Source organism: Leptidea sinapis, chromosome 29 (genome assembly GCF_905404315.1).
Source record: "Leptidea sinapis chromosome 29, ilLepSina1.1, whole genome shotgun sequence".
Classification (NCBI taxonomy): Eukaryota; Metazoa; Arthropoda; class Insecta; order Lepidoptera; family Pieridae; genus Leptidea; species Leptidea sinapis.
Genome location: NC_066293.1, coordinates 10,806,775 through 10,832,005, shown reverse-complemented (window position 1 = coordinate 10,832,005; position 25,231 = coordinate 10,806,775). Strand labels below are relative to the sequence as shown.

General features: G+C 35.5%; 1 protein-coding gene across 1 annotated transcript; it reads right to left on the bottom strand.

The window, feature by feature from the left end:
• Nucleotides 1-1,768: 1,768 nt before the first annotated feature.
• Nucleotides 1,769-24,599, bottom strand: LOC126973441 (dnaJ homolog subfamily B member 12). Its single transcript, XM_050820705.1, has 7 exons — nucleotides 24,084-24,599; nucleotides 18,221-18,330; nucleotides 15,202-15,376; nucleotides 13,949-14,157; nucleotides 13,531-13,618; nucleotides 12,085-12,229; nucleotides 1,769-8,515 (listed from the first exon to the last, which is right to left on the bottom strand). Exons 1-7 carry the CDS (start codon nucleotides 24,409-24,411, stop codon nucleotides 8,497-8,499), a joined length of 1,074 nt encoding a protein of 357 aa, XP_050676662.1. The 5' UTR covers nucleotides 24,412-24,599; the 3' UTR covers nucleotides 1,769-8,496.
• Between the last annotated feature and the right edge of the window lie 632 nt (nucleotides 24,600-25,231).

Below are 25,231 nucleotides of genomic sequence, written 5' to 3'. Positions count from 1 at the left end.
GAAATAAGGCAGCTGTTTTACATATTCTTACGTTCATGGGTTATTAGATATGTGATAAGGTGAAAGTTCGCTCATTTTAATTTAACTTTTAACCTTAACAGACATACCACAAGTTTTAAAAGATGCTCACCTCATTCCGAACAAAGTTTATTTTGTATGTTCACTCTCTAGTCAATAATATACAGCGGTGAGCCACTGAAGCTATTTATTAAGCTCCATTACCCTATTATAGCGAGAGATATAGAACCACGTCACTCAGCTGAACATTAGATGCTCTCTTCAATACCGAATAAAGCTTAAACTGAAGTGGCAGTGGGCAAGGCACATAGTTCGAAGGACAGATGGCCGGTGGGAAGACGCAGTGTTGGTAAGCTCCCCACAAGATGGACCGATGATCTGGTCAAGATCGCCGGAATACGTTGGATGAGGGCAGCGCAGGACCGATCGTCGCGGAAATTTTTGGGGGAGGTACTTGTCCAGCAGTGGACGTCTTCCGGCTGATGATGATACCACACTCTTATGATCACAGTTTGTAATCGTATTCAAGATCCATCCTCTACCCTCCACTTCCTTGCATATGATATCGCGGGCTGAAGTTACTCATGTATAGAGTTCTAGTCAACTAAGTGTTATAATGTTGTCTTTTATATTTAAGAGATGGCAAACGGGCAAGAGGCTCGCGTGATTGGTAGTGGTCAAGCAACCGCAAACACCAGGAGCGTTGCGGGCCTTTAAGTTGGGAGTATGCTCTAATCTAGAGAAGGTCTAGGGACCTTCCTTTCCTCAATGCACTGCTCGTGGGGGCGTCGTAAGTAGGGTCGCTACCTTACCTAAGATTTATTGTGTGCGAGGGACTTAGGAGTCGTATCATATGAAGAAGTAAATAATAGTAATAAATATGGTAAAAGATGTAAAGAGAACCCACATCTTTACGCAACGCCAAAGAATCAAGCCAATCAGAGATGACTTGATCGTCAATGATTCGAGCCGCTCTTCGTTGTATGCGGTCTAACGGAAAAAGCTGGTACTTGGGAGGGCCCGCCTAAAGCTGAGAACAGTACTCCATGTGAGGCAGAATTTGCGCCTTATATAGTTGCAGGCGCACCCTTGAAGTACTGTCTCGGCTTACTGAGTACACCGAACTTTTTACAGGTCAATTTGGCCTTTTTTCTTCCAAGTGACCACGAACCTGAAAGTCACTAAATATATTGACGCCTAGCCGTTACTGAATTAAATTACGACAGCGAACAATTGCATCTTTTTCCCTATCACTCGTACGCAGTAATGACTTTAGTTGGTCGACAATAGCTGTCGTTGCGTGTTTCGTGGTACAGGAGTACCGCAGTTGTCAATGTTGACAATTTGTGAATTGACCGCCATTTTGTGAATAAGTACATTCCTGTTTGGATTGTTCGAAGTGATACGTATTTTTTCGTTTCCTTAGATTTAGGATTGGTTTCCATTTTGGTGCATCAATTTACATATATAGTATAAAATATTATGTAAAATGCTAAACCTAAAAGTATAGATTTGAAAGAGTGGCAATGGGTTTCTTTCCACTTCTTCTCATTAGAGCTCAACTTTTCCGAAGTGGTCGTAAATATTTGCCATTTATAAGTGCCATTTTGACATAAGCGAATAAATAATTTTTCTTTTTTTCAACAGAATTCATCTATGCCTACGTGTAATGTGTACGATGTGTATGTGTATAAACCGGGCGGTATCGATATTCAGTGAGAAAATTAAGAAAAGACTAAAAAAAGACAAATATTTACAGTAACCTTTATTTGGATAGGGATTCTTAATAAGTATTATAACAATAAATATAATTTATAACACCCATAATAGTACAAATCATTACTCCCAACGACAGTACTGGCCACAATATTCAATTCAATAATGTAAAATTTTAAATAATTTATACGTCTAGATACTGTGACACCTATGAACACAACGAAAAAATAGCGGCTAACAGTTAACCTCTATTTTCGTCAACGCACGCACACTAAAACAAAGTGGTTGACGTATCGCGAGTGTAAGACGTAGCTTGTTACGCACACTAAAGTAATATACCTCTTGTCATGCGCTACCTAACTGCAAGAGGCTCCATCTAGGCGTATAAATTCTCTAAGCGTAAAATAAAAACATTTAAAATCCCTTTTACCCCTATACTAAGCAAAAGAGAAAAGAGCGTAGAGAAGAAATAAACGTAAGCGGAATACAACACACAGTAATACATAAGATTCACTAAGTAAAACGTTTTAAAGAAATAACAACTTTAGCAGCTCGCTAATAAGATTCATTTTTATTCGTACTCAGTTCGCAGATGCGGTGGATTTGTAACACATTGAAAACTAGTTTACGCACACTGCGTTCATTGGGAACCTACCCAGGGCGACATTATTAAAGAATAAGCAATAAGAATAAATCTGTTTAGAGGCAGGCAAGGCTTAGTTTCTTCTTAATTTATACATCTAGATAGTCTAGCAGTGAGACAACCGATTAAAACAGACCAGGTTAATTAATTTAGTGTGCGTGACATGCTTACACTGGCGATTTGTATGACACTTTGTGTTAGTGTGCGTGCATTGCTCAAAATAGAGGGTAACAGTCAACCTCAACTTTTTTCAACGTTTTCACAGCTGTCATAACATTCTAGAATCTAGACTTATAAATGATCTAAGTGTTAATTAAACATTAATTTTTCGACTTGCATGTTTTTGGTTTAGCGAAATTTTTAATGGGTGAAATTTTAATTCTGGGGCGAGTAAATTTGAATTGGGCGTTACTTAGGGGTATTCCATAATTATTTTACACATACAATTATTTAGACTAAAGATATCAATTTATTCATAACATTTAAATAATTATTGGGTGCTTGAATTTTAATTTGATGAATTTGTCATTCATACATATTTTATTTTAGTTGAAATCATTTTATTAAAATTATTAAAAAAAAATTGTCTATTCACTGACATGTAATAAATGTAAAAGCAATAATTGTTACCTCATAAATTTAAGAGATGGCGTTAAAATCGTTTTATATAAGATCACACCACTTAGATTACCTTATAAAGCAAAAGCTTATCTTATTGCAAAATTTGGTCCAAACCGTTAAAGCCATTCTTCGAGACGTGAAATTTTATCATATATATAAAAGAGAAAGTGTGTAAGTTCACGTAAAATCGAGAACCGTTAGATCAATTAAAAATGAAAGTTTGCACACATATAAAGGACGACATGGCCACTAGTTAGGTTAGTACCGGATAGGTGGCGCTGGTGGCAGTGAATTTTATATTTTGAAACATGGATCGAATTGATATGATACTTTGTAATATATGCATTTTTGAAGTGAAAACTTGCACATGACTGGCGCAGCCGATTAATAAATATAAGTAAACATATAAATGTATAACATAATTAGACTCTTTGGATGGTTGAAATCTCGTGAGTTCGCGTCACCGAAACTTTTACAGCAGTATATCTGTAGCTATACAGCGGACGTATTGTGCAACATTAGTGCTGTGTATATCTTTTACGTGAAATTGAATGGTTTTAGTGAAAAGCTCAATGTGTATATACTGTGCATTGTTGAAATAGAGTTTTTGTTTGATTAATATATTATAGAAAATAAGTTTGAAAAATAAATTGAAATTAATAATTTAATTGTTTTTAATCCTTACGAAATTTTAATACTAGAAGTTCTATGTATATACTGTAGTATTTACATCCTCTTTGGTTCTAAGTTTTCACTTCTATCGGCAGTCTCTACAATTGCCAATTTCTTTTTGTCCAAATTCAAATTCAAATAGTTTTATTTAAAATAGGATGTGACATCACTTATTGCAAGTAAAAAACTACCGCCCATTCCAAAAAGGATGCCTCAGACCTGAGAAGAATGGGCGTAACAAACTCAGCGGGCTTTTTTTTCATCAAAAAATATGTTTACAAAGTAATATAGTACAATAAAACTTATTATTTAATAGCCTGAGGGCGCTCCATTCCCAATGTGTGGCATCATTAAAAAGTCATTTATGTTATAGTAACCTTTACCACACAAACGTTTCTTAATTATTTTCAATATCCTAATACTAAAATAAGCGCACATGCCACTAACTAGTATATTTATTTATTTACTAATAATCCAACAACTTTGTATACCATATAGACTAATAAATAATTTTAAATAATGCCAATTTAGGATTAAGAATAATAGTTACAAAACTTTAATAAGTATGCATCATTTGTTATTTTATGCTAGTATTATTACATACTTTAATAATAATATTATTTAAGAGGTGTATGTGTGTGTATATATATATAGTGTAGTTGAGTAAGGGTGTGGGTGATTCAGTGTTTTCGTGTTTATGTTATACAATTTTATTATCGTGTGTTTTAATTATTGAGATATAATATAAATACAAGGGTGTACATTTACCCAATTATTCATAATAGTCTGCTAACTTAAAGCATTGCTAATTCTTACTCTAATCTTCTTCTATTGACCTAAGTCAGAATGAGAAAAAACACTCCTTAGCGGCTGTTTAATATTAGCGGACCATTATGAATAAGGGGGTTAAAGTTGTATATGATTATAATATGTTTTAAAGAAGTGGTCAATACTATTGTTGATATTGAAAGCGGTATTAACTTACAATATACTAGCGCTTAGACCACAGAGCGTGCGAGAGAGAAGAACATCACTAACGGAGATATAGCAAGATAGAAAAGGAAAAACGGATATATTATTAATGTTACCGATTTTGATTGACAAGTCGTAAACAGTCAGCCACGCTCGGAATTAGCTCCTCGGTATATTGAATACTAGCTGATACCTGCGACTTCGTATGCTTACACACAGGACTGAGCACGACATTTCAATTAAATTTTTAAAATTAATGAACTTACGTCGTAGTTTTTTTATTTTATTTTATCATTGATACTTTTCGCAGCACGCGCGATTTAAAGAATATTTAAGGTATTTTTTTCACACCTTGGGTTACATTATTAGAATTTTAGCAAGGAACCCATTTTTTTTTTAAATACAATTTACCCTATGTCACTCGGGGATAGTGTAGCTTCCTAACAGTGAAATAATTATTCAAATCGGTTCAATAGTTTCGGAGCATATTCAATGCAAACAAACAAACAATCAAATCTTTCCTCTTTATAATAATAATAATATAGATTGACAAATCAAAATCGATCACACATTTTCGGGCTGTCATGTATGATAGTATATTCTAAGTATATGGGTTTTTCCCCTCGTTCGTACATATAATGTACTATTAGACACTGACCTCTACTATATACCACTGGACTTGCGGCTGTCAAAGTGCTCTTGTGCCTGTTTGATATTCGCCATTTTGGCGCTGTTGGCCATGTAGCGAGAGTCTGCGGTACTAAAACTAGTGATGACAACCTAGTGGACAACATTGATAGTTGGAAACTATTTACAAAAAAAAAATGTGTATCTACTTTATAACGTTGATTGTTGAAGTATAAATAACACGAAAAACGAACGAAATTAATTCAAAATTTAAAAATACTTCAGCCATTTGTATTATACGTCAAAATTAGTTCTCTCGACGCTCGCGAGTGGCGCTTCAAATGCGCACCAAAATTTGCTGTCAAACATATGGAACACCTGTCCAGTGGTATTTATCCAAGTCAGTGACTTATAGCAAAAAATTACATATTGCCTTTTATATTATTAACAGTGATATTTGTCAAAACCTCCAAACCTTAAACTACTGACTAAACAACCCAAAGACTAAAATTTTGTACCAAAATTAATGGACGATGTGGGAGAGTACGGCCCCAGCGCTCTTAACCGATGTCTCATTTATAACAATATAAAGAAAAGCTTTTGGGCTACTTAGACGCTTTTTAAATACAGCCTTGTAGTGAATATGTAGCGTGTATGATGACGTAACGATGACGTAATCAACATACTTACTTGTAACATCGTGGGTTAGGTAGCACTTAGGTGCTCTAACCAGTCTGTTGCATACTGTGTACCGTGTAAGGTGTTTGTGGTAAATAAATAACCTCAATGTAGGAGTCACTCTCTTAATCTGCACTATCACTATTGTTCTTTAGAGATCAGAAGGCTATTTAGAAATGCAAGTAAAAGTCAGTTGTGTGATGCCAATCGAGAACAGGTTATTTATTTACCACAAACACCCAACACGGTACACAGTATGCAACAGACTGGTTAGAGCACCTACGTGCTACCTAACCCACGATGTTACAAGTAAGTATGTTGATTACGTCATCCATACATGCTACATATTCACTACAGCCTTATAACTAAACCAAATCTTATATGATTCACGTATATTCCAAAACCAATTAAATAATTAGAAATTTCAATTAAATTATTAAATCTTTCGTGAGACATTACTAACATTATTTATTTAGATCGGCTAAATCGATCGAAATTGCTTTTAGAACTAATTTTATATGTTTTCTAATATAATAATTTATCGTACTGTATGTATCCCTTGAAAAGCTAATGAATAAATAAATTCATGTTAAATATTGATAAAATAATACGTATTTGTAATTAAACTACCACAACGGCGCCTATTTCTGCCGTGAAGCAGTAATGTGTAAACATTACTGTGTTTCGATCTGAAGGGCGCCGGAGCTAGTGAAATTTCTGGGCAAATGAGACTTAGCATCTTATGTCTCAATGTGACGAGCGCAATTGTAGTGCCTCTCAGAATATTTGGATTTTTCAAGAATCCTGAGCGGCACTGCGTTGTAATGGGTAGGGCGTATCAATTACGAACGTCCTGCTCGTCTCATCCCTTATTTTCATAAAAAAAAACACACCAAACTTCAACAAATTTTTCTAAACAAGAATATTTAGTAGTGAATAATCATATACATTTATAATCTAACATTTTTTTGTTATTTATATATTTTTATTAATTATAATAAATTTCCACTAAACATTATCCTAATAAAATTTAATGTATATAATGTATGTAATAAATTATGGTGCAAAATTTAAATCATAAAATTATTAACCTACCTAAAATTTGCAAGTGGTCGTTGCCTGTTAGTGCAATAACACTTAGATGTTGATTTATATACAATATTATTTGTAATTGTTGATTCTTGTTGGTTATTGCTAATGCGGATTGCAGACCGAAAAACTAAGCTGTTCCCAAGCTAAGCCAGCTTAGTTAAGCTAAGATAAACTAATAAAAATGCAGAAAAAAAAATTGAAAACAAAATTTTATGAACGATGCGGGGCTCGAACCCACGACCTCTGGCGTTCCGTGCCAGTGCTCTCCCAACTGAGCTAACCGTTCGAGTGACGTATCGTCATAAAATCTTGTATGCTTTGTTCAACTCTCAGGTTGTGGCGACGTCTACAGGATCTACTTTACAGTTGATAACCACACAACCCCAATATTTGCATATCAGGAAATTGACTTGAGATGTCGCTTCGCGAGAGTTGAGCAAAGCATACAAGATTTTATGACGATACGTCACTCGAACGGTTAGCTCAGTTGGAAGAGCACTGGCACGGAACGCCAGGCGTTCGAGCCCCGCATCGCTCATAAATTTTCAAATTTTATTTGTAGATTAATCCTAGAAGTGAGGGTTATTATTTTCAAAACATAACAAATTGTTTAATAAAAAATGTCCCGTGAACACCAAAAACTAAGTGAAAACTCACCGACGACCGTGCGCACCACACAAGTGAAAGTCAAATAGCACAACTACTCTAAGCTTCGCATATTTAAGTTAGCTTACATAATTATGAAACAGTGTCAGCTATTCGAGCGAAACTAAACTAACTTAGCTCTTGGTCTGCTACCCGTACAATTAATAAATAAACTAAATAACACACAAATAAAATTTGAAAACAAAATCTTATGAACGATGCGGGGCTCGAACCCACGACCTCTGGCGTTCCGTGCCAGTGCTCTGCAAACTGAGCTAACCGTTCGAGCGACGTATCGTCATAAAATCTTGTATGCTTTGCACATCTCTGAGGTTGTTTTATTTGTGTATTAATCCTAGAAGTGAGGGATATCACTTTACAAACATAAGAAATTGTTTAAACTAAATAATACCAATTTTAAATAGCTGTAAGTATCTTATAAGAACAATTATTATTGTGAACAAAAAAGTTTTTTATAATTTTTTCAATGTTGTTTTTGTAGCCAATTTTTTTATTATTTTCAATTAAATCTGTATCAATTGTATACAATATCACTTAGTCCATAGTTTAAAATCGTACTCAATTTGTATCTGCGGTGGACTAGTAACACATTGTTAAATTAGTCTACGCACACCACGATCTACTTGTACTTATTGGATACCTACTCAGAGCTGACACGCGCGAATAAAACAGTATGCAATATTTTTACTCTACTCAGCTATTGACTGGTGGCTGTAAATTCGAAGGACGAACCAGCCAGGCGAAACACTACCTTAACCCTTAATTTGACAAGATGATGATGATGATTTCTGTTATTTTCCATATGGATCTCTGTAAAATAAACAAAAAAATATATCATTTTCCATTTTTGAGATAGTTAATGTACACTGCGGCGAACACTGACAATCATTTTATATAGTAGTTATAAATATACCAGCCAGTACTAAATATGCGGTAAGTAAATAAAAATTTTAAGTATTTTGTGGACAGATATAATAAAATAAGAATTTATTTATGACATTTACACGTTTATTTATTATTAATTATTAGTTATTTATGCAACTGTTGTGTAATAAGAGGTATTAAAACAAGAATGTTGGCATATCGAGGCGAAGCCGAGTGTGATAATATGTCCAACGACAAGTAGGTAATGGTGCAGAAATTGAATTTACGGTAAATATCCCTTACTAAGCAAATTTATGAAAAAAAAAACAAAGTCAAAAAATTACCCCATGAAATCAGCAATTCATAAACATATTTCAATAAAAATAATTGAATAATAATTTATTTATAACATCTACCTAGTTCACCAACATGATTAAAATTTAAAAATAAGTTAGAATTTCAAATCATAATAAATATTATATATTTGATACAGTAGGTGAATCATACAGTGATTTAAAAACATATGGCTTTATAAATAAACTTGGCATAAACTTATACCTGAGAATAAATAAAGAGTATCCAAAATGTTGACTATATCACTGACAACACAATGATAATTCTGAAGTTATCCGAATGACAGTCAGCCTTGCAAATAAAGGCGGGAAACGTTATACGTTCGATAAACCAGAAACAAAATGTCTATTTGTAAACATTTAGCATATTCTTCGTTTCTTCACAGGCATAACTTTATGCCAATTTTAATTGTAACGCCGCGGTGACGCTATGCAACAAGGAAGTGCTATATTTTTGCATTATAATATAATGCTTTGTAATGGACCCGCAAAGCGTTGTTGTCCAACCACTTTCGCTGTCTGCGTTCTTGTCGTTGGTATTGTCAAACATAAATGCGAACCGAAGCGAACCGAAAGCATGGAGAATGCGAACCGAAACAGAGACGTCAAACTACAAAGTTCGCGCAGCGAACCAAAAGCGTTTCGGGACACCACTCGTGTTAAAGTTTTGTAAATAAACTCAACCGTCGCGCTTCGCGTCTTGTGCATACAAAGCAAGCTAATACAACTATCTCGCTCACGCCTCGCTTCGCGCGCTCGCCTTTGGATTATCCTGACGTGAGACGCCTTTCGGTACGCCACGTATTCGGTTTGCTTTCGCTTTTCTATATGACTAGATTCAAACGATATTAAACATAACAAAATTAAAACGCATCTCCACGTTCGCTGTCTGTTTGACAATAGCTTTACAGATAACATTAAAACATTTATTAAAATTAACACCTATGTCGTGGGAGTAATGTTCAAAGTCTATTGTATACGCTCATTAGGAGTTCGGACGCGAACATAAGGCAAGAACATCTTATTTTAGCAATTGAAATTATTTAGCAAAATGATTAAAAACGTTAAGTTACACAATTTTGTTAATTTAATGAGACATTTACCTGTAATACGACACTCCATCCTTTTTATGTTTGGATATGATATTAACTAAACAGTTTTCAACAGAACAATGCGTGGCGTTGTATCCAAAGCGCGGTCGAAACAAAACTGAACGAAAACTCTGCCCAATAGACGCGTAGGTGGAGTTTCGCTTCAGACAATTTTTGAGCGTGATTTTGAATCTAGTTGTCGATTATACGTCAGTGAATTATATTCATTCATTTATGAATACAACTACCCCTTACCCCTTTTTCCAGGCCCCGCCCACATTCTATTAGCACGTAGTATTTTTTGTATTGTGAGTCAGTATTCTGTCCATATTTTAGGTAATTTTTTTTTAAGTTTAATGTAGAACAACTAGATTATTAGAACATTACGATCCCTTAACTAATCTAAATGGCCCAAGTTTTGGTAATTGAAAGGTTTTTAATGAAAACTAGTGCCGTGTATTTGTCATTTGAGTTCAATGACCGCGTCGTGGAGGCGACTTTATTTTATCGACTGATCAATTTCAAAATAATCTTTCAGAATCAACAATTGCTGACACTAATTATTATGTTTTTTATTAAGACATCTGTTGTCATAAAAGCATTTTAAATTATTAAAAACTATTTTCTTGAGACTTTTTTCTTAAGGCGTTCTGAAAATGCCACTAGGAGTCTTGTGTTATTTTCAAAATACCCTCCATTATTACAATATCGTACCATAGGCTATTAGCTTATCATAACATTGGTCTTTGAAGTGAGAATTTCCTCTAGCTTTAAAAGCTTGAGTCGTAGTTGGGAAAACTGTAACCAGTCGATCGTATTACAAAGTGGCAATACGATGCAATGTTTTGACAACAAACGAATGTTTTATAAAATGATGAAGTTGTTAATAGTTTGTGATTTAAAAGGGATCTTATCTACACTTACTTACTATCATTCGAAGTGGTGCTAAATAGTAAATTTTTAATAATATAAATTTGTTTAAATAAATATAATTTTGCTAGTGTCGTTTTGGACCTAAATAAATAAATTATCTTTGACATAATGAACTAAAGGGGGCAAAAGAGCTAACATCTTCAAGGGTCATTAGTAATATAATAACTAACTTTGAACCATACATTACGTCACACGAATTTCACAATTTTGTGACTCCTCCCCTTGTCATGCCGAGAAGTTGACATCCAAAGCTAAAATTTGAAAGCCTCATGGTGATGAGTATCCGAATCAACCCTATGTATGTACTACGATTTTGCGTAGTTTAGGAGACAATAATTTTTTTCCCCTTTTATCCGCTTTTTTCACCTAATTGTGGTTTAGGACTTTTTTCAATTTTTTTTGAACACCTTTAGTTAATTTTATTGTTGATAATTATCAACTACAGTTGCAATAACCACATAAGAAACTATTAATAGTTTAGACAATGCGGAACTAGTTTAGAATTGTGTCGTAAGTTCAAGATAACTGCTCCAGCTAAATTCGTGAAAATGTTCAAGGTATCAAAAAAATAAAATGGGGAGCCTATGGCTTCTAACTTTTAAAATTTCCCAGAACACTGGCCAATAAAATGAGCCAAATTTAAATTTTAGCTTTGGAGGTACACTTCTCGGCCACCCAGTATTTGTGAGACCACACCCCCTAGTGTATATATATTTCGCAATTTTACATTTACAAATTTACGAAATTATTAAAACAGCAGTGTTCCGGAATTTTTCTTATTTCGATTAAAAGGCATCTATCAAAATTGATTCCTTTAGAATTTTTTGATGTCCTTTCTAACACTACCACCGCTTCGGAAACAAATGGCGCTCTGAGAGAGAAGAAGCGGGGCAAGAAACTCTCTTTTTAATAAAATATACAACATTGTACATTTAAATTCTTTTTCAATAAAATCTAAATATTAATACTTAGATAAAAAGTATTATATTTTGAAAAAAAAAAATATGTCACAAAATTCCCGCACTTTGTCACACAATGTCACAATTCGTCCCCTCCCTTTCCCTTAACGTGTGACGTAATTTATGGATGGCCCCTTATTGCAAAATACACTATAAGTTTTGTTATCAGCGCCATTTACCGCTGGTACTTGGACAGCTTCTCGCAGCTCGGCATGCGCATGCGCTGCGCCTCGGCGTACTGGTTGGTGTCTCCGAAGTTGCGCGCCTTCCACGCCATGTTGTCGCGGTAATTACGCTCGCGTTGGCACGCGTGACGCAAATTACCTGAAATATTAAATTTTAAGATAAAAAAAAAGGAATAGGAGCCTAATGGTAAGTAGCCGAACACTAAGCCTAATACGCGTGTGGTGTTGTTTTTAACCAACTATAAAAAAGGAGGAGGTTCTCAATTCGTCGGTATGTTTTTTTTTATGTTTGTTACCTCAAAACTTTCGACTGGGTGAACCGATTTTGATATTTCTTTTTTATTTGAAAGCTGGTGCTTCCCGTGATGGGACATTATGATCCAGATCTGACAATGGCATCCATGAGAAAACTATAAGTCTTAAATTTGCTATACATACGTATAGCAAAGTGGATGATAAATTTACGAATAACTCAATATCGCGCCAACCGATTTCGATGATTTTTTTTTTATTGTAAAGGATATACTACAAAGATAATTTGGTGATAGTTTTGGAGAAAGTAACGGAACTCTTCAATTCTTAGGAGCATATTAAAGATACTCGGCCGAATCTTATTGATGCTATTCGGATATTTAAGTCATCTACCATAAAATAGTTATGGTCAAGTAATTGTCGTAGTCGAATATGATGATCAATGGGACTCCTTAACGACATACAGTAAGTGTGCGATCTGTGGCAGAATTTCTAACTGTCTGTAATCAATTTTCAAAGCGCTTACGTTCATGCAGCACATTGAAAAATTTTCTATATCTAGACATATTTAGACAAATTGTTAGTGTACTTCAAATTCACTAAAACACAAAAATAACAAAAAAACAACCGACTTCAAAAACACTATTCCGAAACAATAGATATAATATGCACTAAAAAGTATAAAAATAATTGCGTACTTTTATACAATCTAATTAATTAATCTAATTCTAGTTACGATTATTGTAAGTCATCCAAAATAAATACAGGTTTGTAACTACATACATAGTTATAGGTGAGATGTGCTTGAGTTGTGAGGAGGCGAGAGGCTAGAGCGGGTTGCGGCGGAAGGACACCAATTCAAAAATAACAATAATCGTAACTAGAATTAGATTAATTAATTAGATTGTATAAAAATACGCAATTATTTTTATACTTTAAGTGCATATTATATCTATTGTTTTGGAATAGTGTTTTTGAAGTTGGTTGTTTTTTTGTTAAATTTTTTTTTTGTTATTAATAATGTTCATTTCGTAAATTTAATTTGTAACCATAATTTTTTAACGATGCGGCCTTGAACCCGAGATGGTTCCGTCCGAGCGCTTTTCCAACTGAGCCAACCTTTCCAGTGTCGTATTTGTTTAAGTGTTAACGTTGATTTGAGCAAGTTGATCTGCCCACAATACATACCTATATATTCTTCTTCGATTGCCATCTCCAGTCTTCTCAACGAACCCTGGTAATCTGTGTGGAAATTGTCCTTTACGTAGTATGGAATCTGAAATAATCCATTAACAATTGTTCAGACCTTGGTATAAATTTGAAGGAAACAACTGAGTTACGCTACTGTACTATTACTTGTATTGTGGCTACACGCAGCCTGAGATATTAATTCAAAGACAGGGCCGAGTTAGAATTCTGTTAGACAACACTATAATTCAAATTTAAATATTTCTATTCAAAATAGGATACGATATCACTTATTAGAAGTCAAAAACTACCCACCCATTCAAAAAAGTATGCCTTACTTTGAATGTAATATCGTACAATAAAACTTATTATTGAATAGCCTGAGGGCGGTTGCTCTATTCCCAATTGATTGACGTACCTTCAAGTTGACAGTCTCCCTGGGTATCGGGTACTTGGCGGTGGGCGTGAGGCTGAACACAGGCTCGCTGATGAAGAGGCCCGACATCATGGAGAGCAGCACCAGGACGACAACCGGCAGTAGCTGCACCAGCCCACCGTGGCCGTCCCTCTGCTCGGGCTCGCGGGCGCGGCGCCTCGTGTAAGCCGCCGGGCCAGCCCCAGGGAACGCTGTTTTCATCACAATAAGGGTAAATGATACGCTGTGCCAATTACAATTCAGTGCCGCTAAAGATATTATTGAAAGACCCAAAAATTCTGAGCGGCGCCACAATTATTGCGCTCATCACCTTGAGACATAAGATGTTAAGTCTCATTTGCCCAGTAATTTTACTAGCTACGGCGTCCTACAGACCGAAACACAAAAAGGTGCCGTTGTGGTACCCATAATCTAGCCGGTATCCTGTGCAAGGCATTATTGACAAGCCCAAATTTTCAGCGATACTGCGAATCACGTTCAGAAATGAGATATCAAGTTTCCTTAACTCAGTTATTTCACCTGCTACGGATCCAATACTCAGACGAGACAGCAACTGAAAATCAGTCCGAATTCCACCACCTAAATACTACCCGCATCACGTTGACGTCAGGCATTCTACAACCGCGTGTTTTGCAAGACATGTCATGCCTCGCACAGCCACTTTGTGGAATCAATTACTTGCTGCAGTTTTCCCGAACCGATACAACTTAGGGACCTTCAAGTTTGTGCATATTCCATTCTTAAAGACCGGCAACGCATCTCTTGCCCCCTGGGATGTCCATCATCACGTAAGCCTCCAGTGGTGCGACAACCAACCACCCATGGACATCCGCAATCACAGGTGTCACTGTGCTCGTTTCTTAACCACCCCTAAATTATATCGATTCAGGAAAACAGCAGTCGATTATTGGTTCGACAAAGTGGCTGTGCGAGACAAGAAATTTCTTGCGAACCGCGCGGTTGTGGAATGTCAGACGTCAACGTAATGCGGGTGGTATTTTGCATTTTGAGGTAATGTCCGGTGGTGGAATTTGACCGCTGTAATCAACCCGAACAGCTCTTCTGAGCGCTCCCCGTTTTAAATGCGGTAGAAGATGCGGAGATAACCAACATCTCTACGCAACGCAAAATAATCAAGCCAATCGAAGATTCAGACTTGATCGTCGCTGATTCGAGCCACTCTTTGAAATATGCGGTCTATTGGAAGAAGCTGAAATGGGTGTGTGAATACGCACCGGTTGCTCCGAAGAACATGTTGAACAACTCCTCAGCGGTGAGGTCACTCTCGAAGCCGCGCGCATAGTACTGGTGGTGAGTGTGCGTGGCTTGTGTTGGAACTTCGTGACCCCTCAGGTCATAATGCTTCCGCTTCTCAGGGTCTGTCAACACGGCAGCAGCGTTGCCGATTGCCTACAACATTGGCTTCGTCTATTAATATTTTAGCAACTTTTTAAACCCATCCTCCCCCTAGTGCAACGTGGAGTGGTAAAAAAACCCTCCCTTACATATAATATTTAGTGATTTCAATTAATTAGTATCGTACTCCCTCGGGATCAAGTTGATTGGTTAGTCCAGGCGTGAAGGATTGAACAGAGTGGGTTAATTATGTAGCGGCATTTAGGAAGCAAGGGGTTCGAGCCTAATCTCATCAAATCTCATATGAGGGGCGATCTCGGTATATCAAGTATTTATTTCGTAGTGTAAAATTGTGATAATTTTATATAATACACAAAAGACAGACATCTCGTCAAGACACGTAATAAAAGTTTCTATATAAGGTTTTATACGAGGGGTGGCTGATATAAAATCTACTTTGTTAAAGAAAGTTTTGAAAATCGAACTGGCCACTGCAAAATCATATTCTATATTTATTCCTTTTTCAAAATTATGACGCTTATTTTTTTTCGCTTGCTTTTGTTTTTTTGGCGCGGCTTTGATTTCACCATGTCGAAAGAAAATTGTAAAATGATGAAATTTGAGCATCGAGCAGTGATTAAATTCCTAAGTAAAGAAGGAAATACGCCTACGCAGATCAGAGAGCGCATGTTAAAGGTGTTTGGTGATTCAAGTTTTGGTCGAAGCAATTTAAACATGGCCGTGAGAGCCTGGAAGACGACCCACGTAGTGGAAGGCCAATTTCTGCTGTTACCGCAGATAATGTTGAAAAGGTGAAGAACCTGATTCTTGCAGATCGGCGAATCAAGCAGTGGGAGATAGCCAGAGATGTGGGCATTAACAAGGAACGAGTTCATGAAATTATTCACGAACATTTGGGCATGTCCAAGGTGAGCGCGCGTTGGGTCCCTAGAATGTTGACCCCCTTTGACAAACAAAGGCGAGTAGAATGTTGTCAGGCATTTCTAGACCTGGTCAAAGGTAAAGAAGAAGAGACTATCTCTCGAATTGTGACCTGTGATGAAACTTGGATTCGCCAGTGGGATCCGGAAAGCAAACAAGAGTCAATGCAATGGAAATTTAAAGGAGAAAAGCCGCCAAGGAAGTTCAAGGTTCGGCCGTCGGCTGGAAAACTAATGGCCACCGTCTTTTGGGATGTCGAAGGGAATTTGATGATAGATTATTTGCCTAAAAATACAACAATGAATGCTGAATATTATGCAAACTTGCTTGACCAGCTTCGTAAACAAATCAAAGAAAAGCGGAGAGGCAAACTCGGCAAAGGTGTTCTGATTTTACAAGTCAATGCTCCTGTACACACAGCCTTAACGGCGAGGTCAGCCCTGAGCAAAAACGGCTTCACTTCTGTGATTTCTATTAACCATCCACCTTATAGTCCAGATCTGGCTCCCTGTGACTATTTCTTATTCAAAGATTTAAAGAAAAAATTGAGGGGGTCGCAGATTTTCGACGGACGAAGAAATGAAGGAGGCTGTGACGGACCATTTTGACGAGCAAAATAAAAATTACTATTATAACGGCATGATGTCACTTATTTGCAAATGTCATAAGTGTATTTCACTTGCAGGAGACTATAAAACTAATTAAAACTAAAGTCTTTTCTTTCATAGTTAGGTAGATTACTTATCAGCCTCCCCTCGTATATATTTAATACTAAAACTAATTAAACACGAACGCGACAAGACTCAGTAAATAATACACAGAGGTAACAGAAGCGGCCATTTTTACATACAAACGTTTTCGATTCTTTTCTAAATGGGTTCCAACCCTAGATAAAGATTATTTTCAAATATGATCAATTTCATGATTAGCCGTGTTGCTGTCACTCTGTTAAGCCTTTTAAAATATTTTCTGTTTTATTACAGGTCACTTGGCCAGAGGCAGCACAAAAAAATGGACAAATTGTAATAGAATGGCAACCACGAGATGAAAAAGACGGAAAAAGGGCAGACAAGTCATAAGATGGGAAGATGATATAACTATTTGGACTAGAACAGCGAACAACAGGAAAATATGGAAGAAACTGAAGGAGGCCTATGTATCACAGGACACGCTGTTAAATAAAATATATGTATAAAAATTTATTGTAAAAAGCAGCAATAAGTGCTTAATAATAAAAAGTGCTAGAGTACTTTTAAAAAAATGTTTAAAACGGCTTAACAATGTAGGCCACAAACAAAAGCATACAAGCCTGACAACAATAAACGAAAAAATCAAAACAGAACGATACATAATATTTCCTTTGCATTCTGTTACGAAATTTCTTCACGATTGGTTAATTTTTGGTGGAGAAAATTGTTGAGAACGAAAGTGAAAGTGGTCCTTTTCTTTAGGTGTTTTAACGGCCGTTTTCTAGAATATTCCACACTAAGGCCAACGAGAGGAGATAATGTTGTAACCGATGTAAACAAACGGACCGTTATTTGGTTACATTGCGGTAGCGAGTGACTATTATCTCTTTCCCTATCACTTGTACGTAGTAATGACGTCACTTGTTCGACGATAGCTGTCCTTACGTTTTTAGTGGAATAGGAAATACCACAGTTGTCAACATTTGGTCTGCCATTTTGTGAACAAGTTCTCCCTGTTTGGATTGCGTTCGAAGTGTATTTTTTCATTTCCGTATTTAATTAGTTCTTGTTATTATTAATCCATTATTGTTGATATTTGCTGTTATTGTGGGTAGTCGTTGATTTTAATTTTGAAATCACAGCCTAGAAACTCTAGACAACCTTTGAAAGATAGCAATTCTTTTTAAAATTCATAGATATCGATAAAAATGTCGTCTCATTGGCCTTACAATAGATTCAAAGTATTTGTTGAGAAATTAAACCTTACTTTGAAGGCTTCCACGGCCCCGGGGGCGTGGTTTTTGTCCGGGTGGAGCTGTAAAGCCAACTTCTTGTACGCCTTCTTCACATCAGAGTCCGTCGCCTCCTTGCTTACACCTGTTGACAAAGTTATTTAATTAATATACTTCACAATTAATCGACCTTTTAGCCCAGTAGACTCCTAATCTAATCTATATACTACAGGATGTAATCGTTAAGTGTGACCAGGAGTTCTACTCGCAAAATCGACAACGATATATTCGGAACAATACGATAATACTCCGAATATATCGCACCTACCCTACTCTAACAAATGTTCGTATTCCATATCGTTTATCGTAACAACATAACCATAGACTTATATTTTGATTATTTTACGATGTTAGAGTGAATGAATTTTGTGCAAACCTTGAAAAACTAAATATTATCTGAGCTTTGTCGCTGTTAAGTGTCAAAAATCAAAACATAGTTTAGGCGCTAAGGGCCATGCCAGACTCTGCACCACCAATTTGCATCATTTACACAAAATTTAAATATTCAAAAATTATGTAATGAATATAATATGACCATTTAAAACTGACTAAATAATACAAAACTTGGGGATAATAAAATGTAAAAAAAAAGTAACTCAACCCTTCTCATCGACTTCCTATTTCTCAGGCGGCCATTTGCATTACTTTCTACGCATAAACGATCAACAAAATGACTTATATTACTTGTTAGTAAACAAATCCTGTTGAATAGTAAATCACATATAATTATTTCAATAATATTTATTAAGTATTCTAAGTTATTATTGTATGGCAAATATATCTATACAACTTGAAACGATAATAGCAACACTTACGACAGCCTAGAAGGTGTCATGGAGATTATCGTAAAAGTGACGTTTGATTATTTGTCAAATTCGAATATTCGTCTCTGACATTTTCAACTAAGAGTAGGATTAGGACCGATAATATCGAAAAATGTTTCGTTCGTGCAAACATCGTTTCGACATTTAATACGATGTAACTAAGAGTATTCGGTATTCGACACGACTATTGCCACGATATATCGAATATCGATTTTAGGAGTAGGCCCCCAGGCGATTATCCCCTAAGTATTACGAATATCAAAAAAAAAATAAACTGATATCGAAAGTTACCTAATCAGTAAAATCACTTCAATAACTTTTTAAAAAACAAACGAGAAGTATTAAAAAAAATAATACTAAACACTTCCATACATTTAAAATGAGATTAGTAGAAAGGACATTGTATCACACAACAAGGACGTCTCATCGAATATAAAATTTTGTACTTACTGAAATAAATATTATTAAATAAAAAGATAGTTTTATTACTTTGTCAGGATAATAATATATAAGTGCTATAATATCAGTACTAAGCTAAAATAATATTTAATAAAAAAAAGGAGACTAAAATCTTTGGATTTTTATTATATTACTAGCTGACCCAGCAAACGTATTTCCGATATTAAAATCGCGATACAAAAGTAACTGTTGATCGTAGATGGGTGAAAATTTTTGAAGTTGTATGTATTTTTTAATGCTGACTCATAAACAAACAAATTTAAAAAAAATGTCAAAAAAATAAAAAAATAAATCGTGTGTTGAAGTTGTCCGATTCTCAGACCTACCCAATATGTACTCGAAATTTCATGAGAATCGGTCAAGCCGTTTCGGAGGAGTTCAAAGTTTAACAACATGACACGAGAATTTTATATATTAGATATATATTATGTATAGTATATCTATGATATTAATGTGATGTCTGAAAACGTTGGTCTTTGCATTAGGCGTCTATGGGTTTAACTTTGATGCCACCAATAGAAAAAAAAACGTACAGAAATTTCAAATTAAATTAACATGACTTAACCGGCTTAACTGCCGAAACTTCGACAGTGTATTTTTTTTCTTGGTAAAAACCAACAAGTCTTCACAAATAAAATTGATTTTCTAGTTGGTTTAACTAAAATCAATATTAATATAATGGTAGAGGTTTTCTACTACTGGATGGATTTCAAATATTAAGTCTTCTAAATTTTATTCCTTAGACACTTGGCCCTTATCTAAAAAAATATTGCGATTAAGTTATTAAAGTTTTAAAAAACAACGATTGTTATACTTAAGCACTACGTGCTAGGATCTGTGTACACGGACGAAGTATGTACGAAGCTAGCATAATATACCACATAAAATAGTAGATTGTTAACTGAGGGTCGAAAGAATCAAGTCCCGAGATATTTAGACGCCCGAGCGCAGCGAGGTTGGCTGTAGTCCGAGTAGGAATTGATACTTTTACCCGAGTTAAACACTCTACTTTTCATTTCGAATATGAGGAAAATAAAACTAGTTGTTTATCTAAGCACAGATTAGTACCCCGCCAATTTATGTCGACATTTTAAATTTCAAATATGGAACTTACCGCGTCATTGTTGCGGTTTATTCCGCTCAAAGAAGTTTGCGCTAAGTTCACACTGGCTGTTTAGAATGTCACATGGCCGCAGATTTTTTTTTTATTAGTTCTTTTTTACATAAAACTCTTCACAGCAGTTCCATTTTTAAACTTCATTCCGGCCCTTAGGTGGGAAGTAATCTGTATGAGTTTTTCCCTCTCTATGGAGGGAAGCAGCATTTTCCAGCCAATAATCAGATCAAAACAACATTACTTTCCGAGTATGAGTAATGTAAAATATATTTAACATTCAATATGCATTCAGTATTTAATACGATATATTTTATTAAATATATCGTTGTCTTGTACCCATAGTACAGGCTACGCCTAGTTTGGGGCAAGATAATTTGTGTAAAATTGTGTCAATATTATTTATTTAAATACATTAATGTTTTGTCTATGTAAATCACGTAGAACTAACTGAACTTAGCGCTCAACATAATGTCATAATGTACGATATAATCGTACTCTGAATTTACTGTATTTGTTTTTATACTGTTTTATCTAAAAGATAACAAGATTTGTATTTCCTGCAATGTCGTCTGATTTTCATGAGCATCTTTTGTGCCGCGACCATACAGTTATATTTGCACCAATGTAGCTTATTGGGGCCAATAAGGGGCTGTTTCACTCCCCGTGCAGGTATCGGAATCATCATTGGGATCACCCAAGACTACGATTTCAGCGGAGGGGAATCATTCAACGGACACAATACCGCGCGATCTTTGCATAATTTTGCATTGGCGTATTGTCTGTTCTAATTGGTTGAGTCGCCAACGCGGCTCCCAGATGTGGATAGCCACCTGCCGTCCTTATTAGTTCCAAGTCTCTGTCCACGCCAATCTTGGAGCATTCAAGCATTGCCTGGTCAGGAATGTAGTGCCTGTCCAACGGCCACGTCGCAGACCACTGGGGACCCGCCGCGTTTGACACTACAAGTCAGCAGATTGGGATAGGATGCGTTCCTTTTTTGCATCCTACCCTTGGGCAAGGTTTGTTTCCCTTCAGATGAACCCAGTGCCTGTGCTGTTGGAGAAGCCGATGTGATACTACAGGCCATGGATATTTTTATACCAAGCTCTGTAGTACCGGTTGCAGATCACAGCCCTGGTTCAGAATGCGTCAGTTAAAGCAGCATCTGACTGCAAAAAACATACGTATCGAATCTTGGTTGCGGCACTGGGCACAAAGGATCCGTACTGCAAATTTCTAAAGAGGAAATATAACCGTGCCTCCAGATTCTTTGAGCGACAATCGCAAGTGCGGAATCGAAGCACGTCGTAAAAATCGGCGAGCACCTATCTAGTTACTGGACTGAAACACGTAAATTCTGGGCGTTATCGAAAGCTGCTTTTGGTAAGCACAGGGGAACACAGACCTGCTTGTTATATAATAATTCATTTTTATTGGACAAACTTAAAACAATCACATGTTTTCGGCAATTGTGATTTTTTTTTAAATTTCAAAAATAAAATCTTGTTTTTTTTTCTATCAATGAAAGATCACAATGTTACATGATGTTGCTACACTCTGTCAAGTAGAATTGAATGACAGATCTATGAACTGGCCATAATAATGAAATGTCATGTTTGTAAACAAACAAGTGCTCACTGCTCACTCTCCCACTAAGTTAATGATAAATATTGCTTGCTAATTTACATATGATTTCATAAAGAGTTATATTTAAAATACTGAAGGATTTCATATCAAATTTCACATGTTACTTTTGAAATGTCCCATACCTACGAAGACACAAGAAGCACTGATCACAGATTGGTGTGATGATGGCGCGCAGCAATCTATCAATGCATATTTTTTATGTGTATTAATAGATTGCTTATAATTGGGATGATTTGAATTAATGTATGAGAAAGCTATTGAAACAAGCTATAAGACCATGCAAAAAAAACCATCTTACAAACAAAATAAGGGTGAGAAATTTAGTTTTATTTTATAAACAAAATAAGAACTTTAGTTTTGGTGTGTCTGAAAAACCTAGTGCCAGGGGATTTCGGAAGGTTTAAGAAAGTTCTGTATTCTTCTAGATTAAACCACTCTGTGTTTCCTTGCATGTCAATATTGTAACAATGTCATGTACACCAAGCTAAATTGAGGCGACCATTACGGTCAATCCTAGTGCTACAGGAGAGTATTCGAAGGGGTTATCACTTACCATCAAATAATTCATTACACTTCTTGTCAATATCATGTCATTATTTAAAAAAATATAATATTTTGAAAAATTGCGTAGGTCATGGTCACAATATTTTAACAACATCTATCAATAATAATTAGACACAAACACTGTGTTTAAGAACCATTGGGATGCAATTTAATAATCACATTAATATCTTATCTTAAATTGAATCACATAATGTGTGCACATCTTCCGTCCTATATAAAAGACCGAGGTCCATTTGTGTTACTAGACTGCAATAGTTGGAACCTGGGACAGCCAAATATTGTTATGTTCCATACCAGGTATAAATAAATATGTGGATAAGGTATTCTATACCTTTATTTATTGAAATAATATTTTACAGCCAAATATGAAAAAGATACATAATAAAATTGTAATAAAACTACCTATCAATTTAGCAACTATGTTTGACTGGACATATGTATGAGAAACATCTTTGTCAAAGACGAATTTAATAAAAAACCAATATTTTTCGAGATTAACAGATGCCCACAAAGAAGACACACTTCGAATTTGCTGCTCTTCTCGAGAACCAAACTATAAAAACTGGCTCAAGACTGTCAGTGCAGTTTCTAACAGTAATTTAAGGCTGTTTGTTTTATAAAATGAAATGATACAATAAATAGGTAGCACTTCATTATTATCAGTTGTTTTTTCTGACCTCGTTACTATTTTACCACAGTGTCCTGACCCCACCTAAAACTACTTGCCAATCCCTGCTCTAAAGCCACCCTTTTGTTGTGGTTGCAATGCTGTCAATGTTGCATAACTTTAAAATACTCTCTTAACTATGCAAATCTAATTAGCAATAACAGATGCAATTATTAATCATATAATTATAGTATCACAAACTAGCATTATGGTATTTTTACCATGATAGTTTAAATAGTATGTGAAATATTAATTACCCATTAAATTTCTAATAAATTTGACTTCACTTATGTGATGTAGTAGTGGTCTAATGAACAAATTAATTCTAGTGCTGCTGAGTTCCTTTACAGTGTGGTTTTCAAGGAACTTTCTACTACCTACAACTAAACTATGGAATCAGCCTCCTTGCACATGTTTCCAGAAGGATATGACATAGGTACCCTCAAAAAGTGTGTTTACTAAACTAAAAGGCATGAATCAGGTGACCTGTGCACTCGTTTATTCACAAAAAAGCTCCAAATATTGTTAAATGGACCTTCAAGTTCAAGTTCATAACTTACCAAGTATTTCATAATAATCCTTGCACTTTGTATTGATCCTTCTCACAGCTTCTAGCTGCTCTGTGGAGTACTCCTTTTGGGGTGCTTGAGGAGGGGGCGCTTTTCTACGTCGTACATCATCAGGAGTACCAGGGGGAGTTTTTTTTGAAGTTCCCGATGGAATAGCTGCTCGGACAACTGTAAGGAGATCCTTAGCCCTCGCTGTGGGGTATAAACGCTCAGCTTTCATTAGAAACCTCTCCGCTTTTTCGTAGTTTCCGATAGAGAATGCATTTTGCGCAATCTCTATGCATCTTTCTGCTTCGTCCTTGTTGCCTTCGATGGTCATGTTTCGAAGCACAAATGCGACTATTAATAGTCAAATGCAAAATTGTTTTTGCTTAAATTTGTTAAATCATTAAGACTATGTGATGCAAATTTATATTACCTAATTATTTAAATATAATGATAAAGAATAAATTAAAATTAATTATAATTACAAATGACCCTTATTTAGATGTCAACACTCAACACAGTTTGTCACTTGTCAGCTGACAAATGCCAATTATTGTGTCTATCGTAGACTGTTGTTTACTCAGTCTACGGTACCTACAGAGGCTACTGCAGATACTTTATATATTCATAGCTACTATTATTTAAAGTCTTTTTTACCTTACGAAAAACACTTGATTTAGGTCAATCACACATCACACATTTGGTTTTATCATTAATAACCATTTAAGAAACTCACATGCTATGAAATACACTAATAAGCTGTTAATATATGATTTAAATGTATTATGTTAGCTAAAAACAAATTCGCTACTTTGTATTTCAATCAAAGATACCTACTTAAAATGATTTTTTCTTCACCGTCTTAGTTTATTGGCTCCGCGAGCTGCAGGGCAATTTTATTAAAAAAAACTGCAAAAAGCTTTTCAATTGTATCGTGCAGTGTTAGTTGATGTGTTCCACTAATCTTCACTGCACTACTACTGCATTGGTACTACACTACTACTGCACTACCTACTATGGCACGAAACCTGCAATAAAACTGCTATAAGTAATGTTACCATTGTCAAAAATTTTTTCCCCGGATGAATGAAGAGATATTTTAATTGATATTATTGTTATTGTTATTTGTTGGAAAATACTGACAAGTGAAAGGT

Bases quoted from the DNA above. Each gene is read 5' to 3' on its own strand.
- LOC126973441 (XM_050820705.1), bottom strand. From the start codon at position 24,411: ATGACCATCGAAGGCAACAAGGACGAAGCAGAAAGATGCATAGAGATT. The intron at 14,158-15,201 runs GTGCGTATTCAC...TGATGAAAACAG, and splicing joins CATGTTCTTCGGAGCAACCG to CGTTCCCTGGGGCTGGCCCG. The intron at 13,619-13,948 runs GTACGTCAATCA...GGATTATTTCAG, and splicing joins GGGAGACTGTCAACTTGAAG to ATTCCATACTACGTAAAGGA.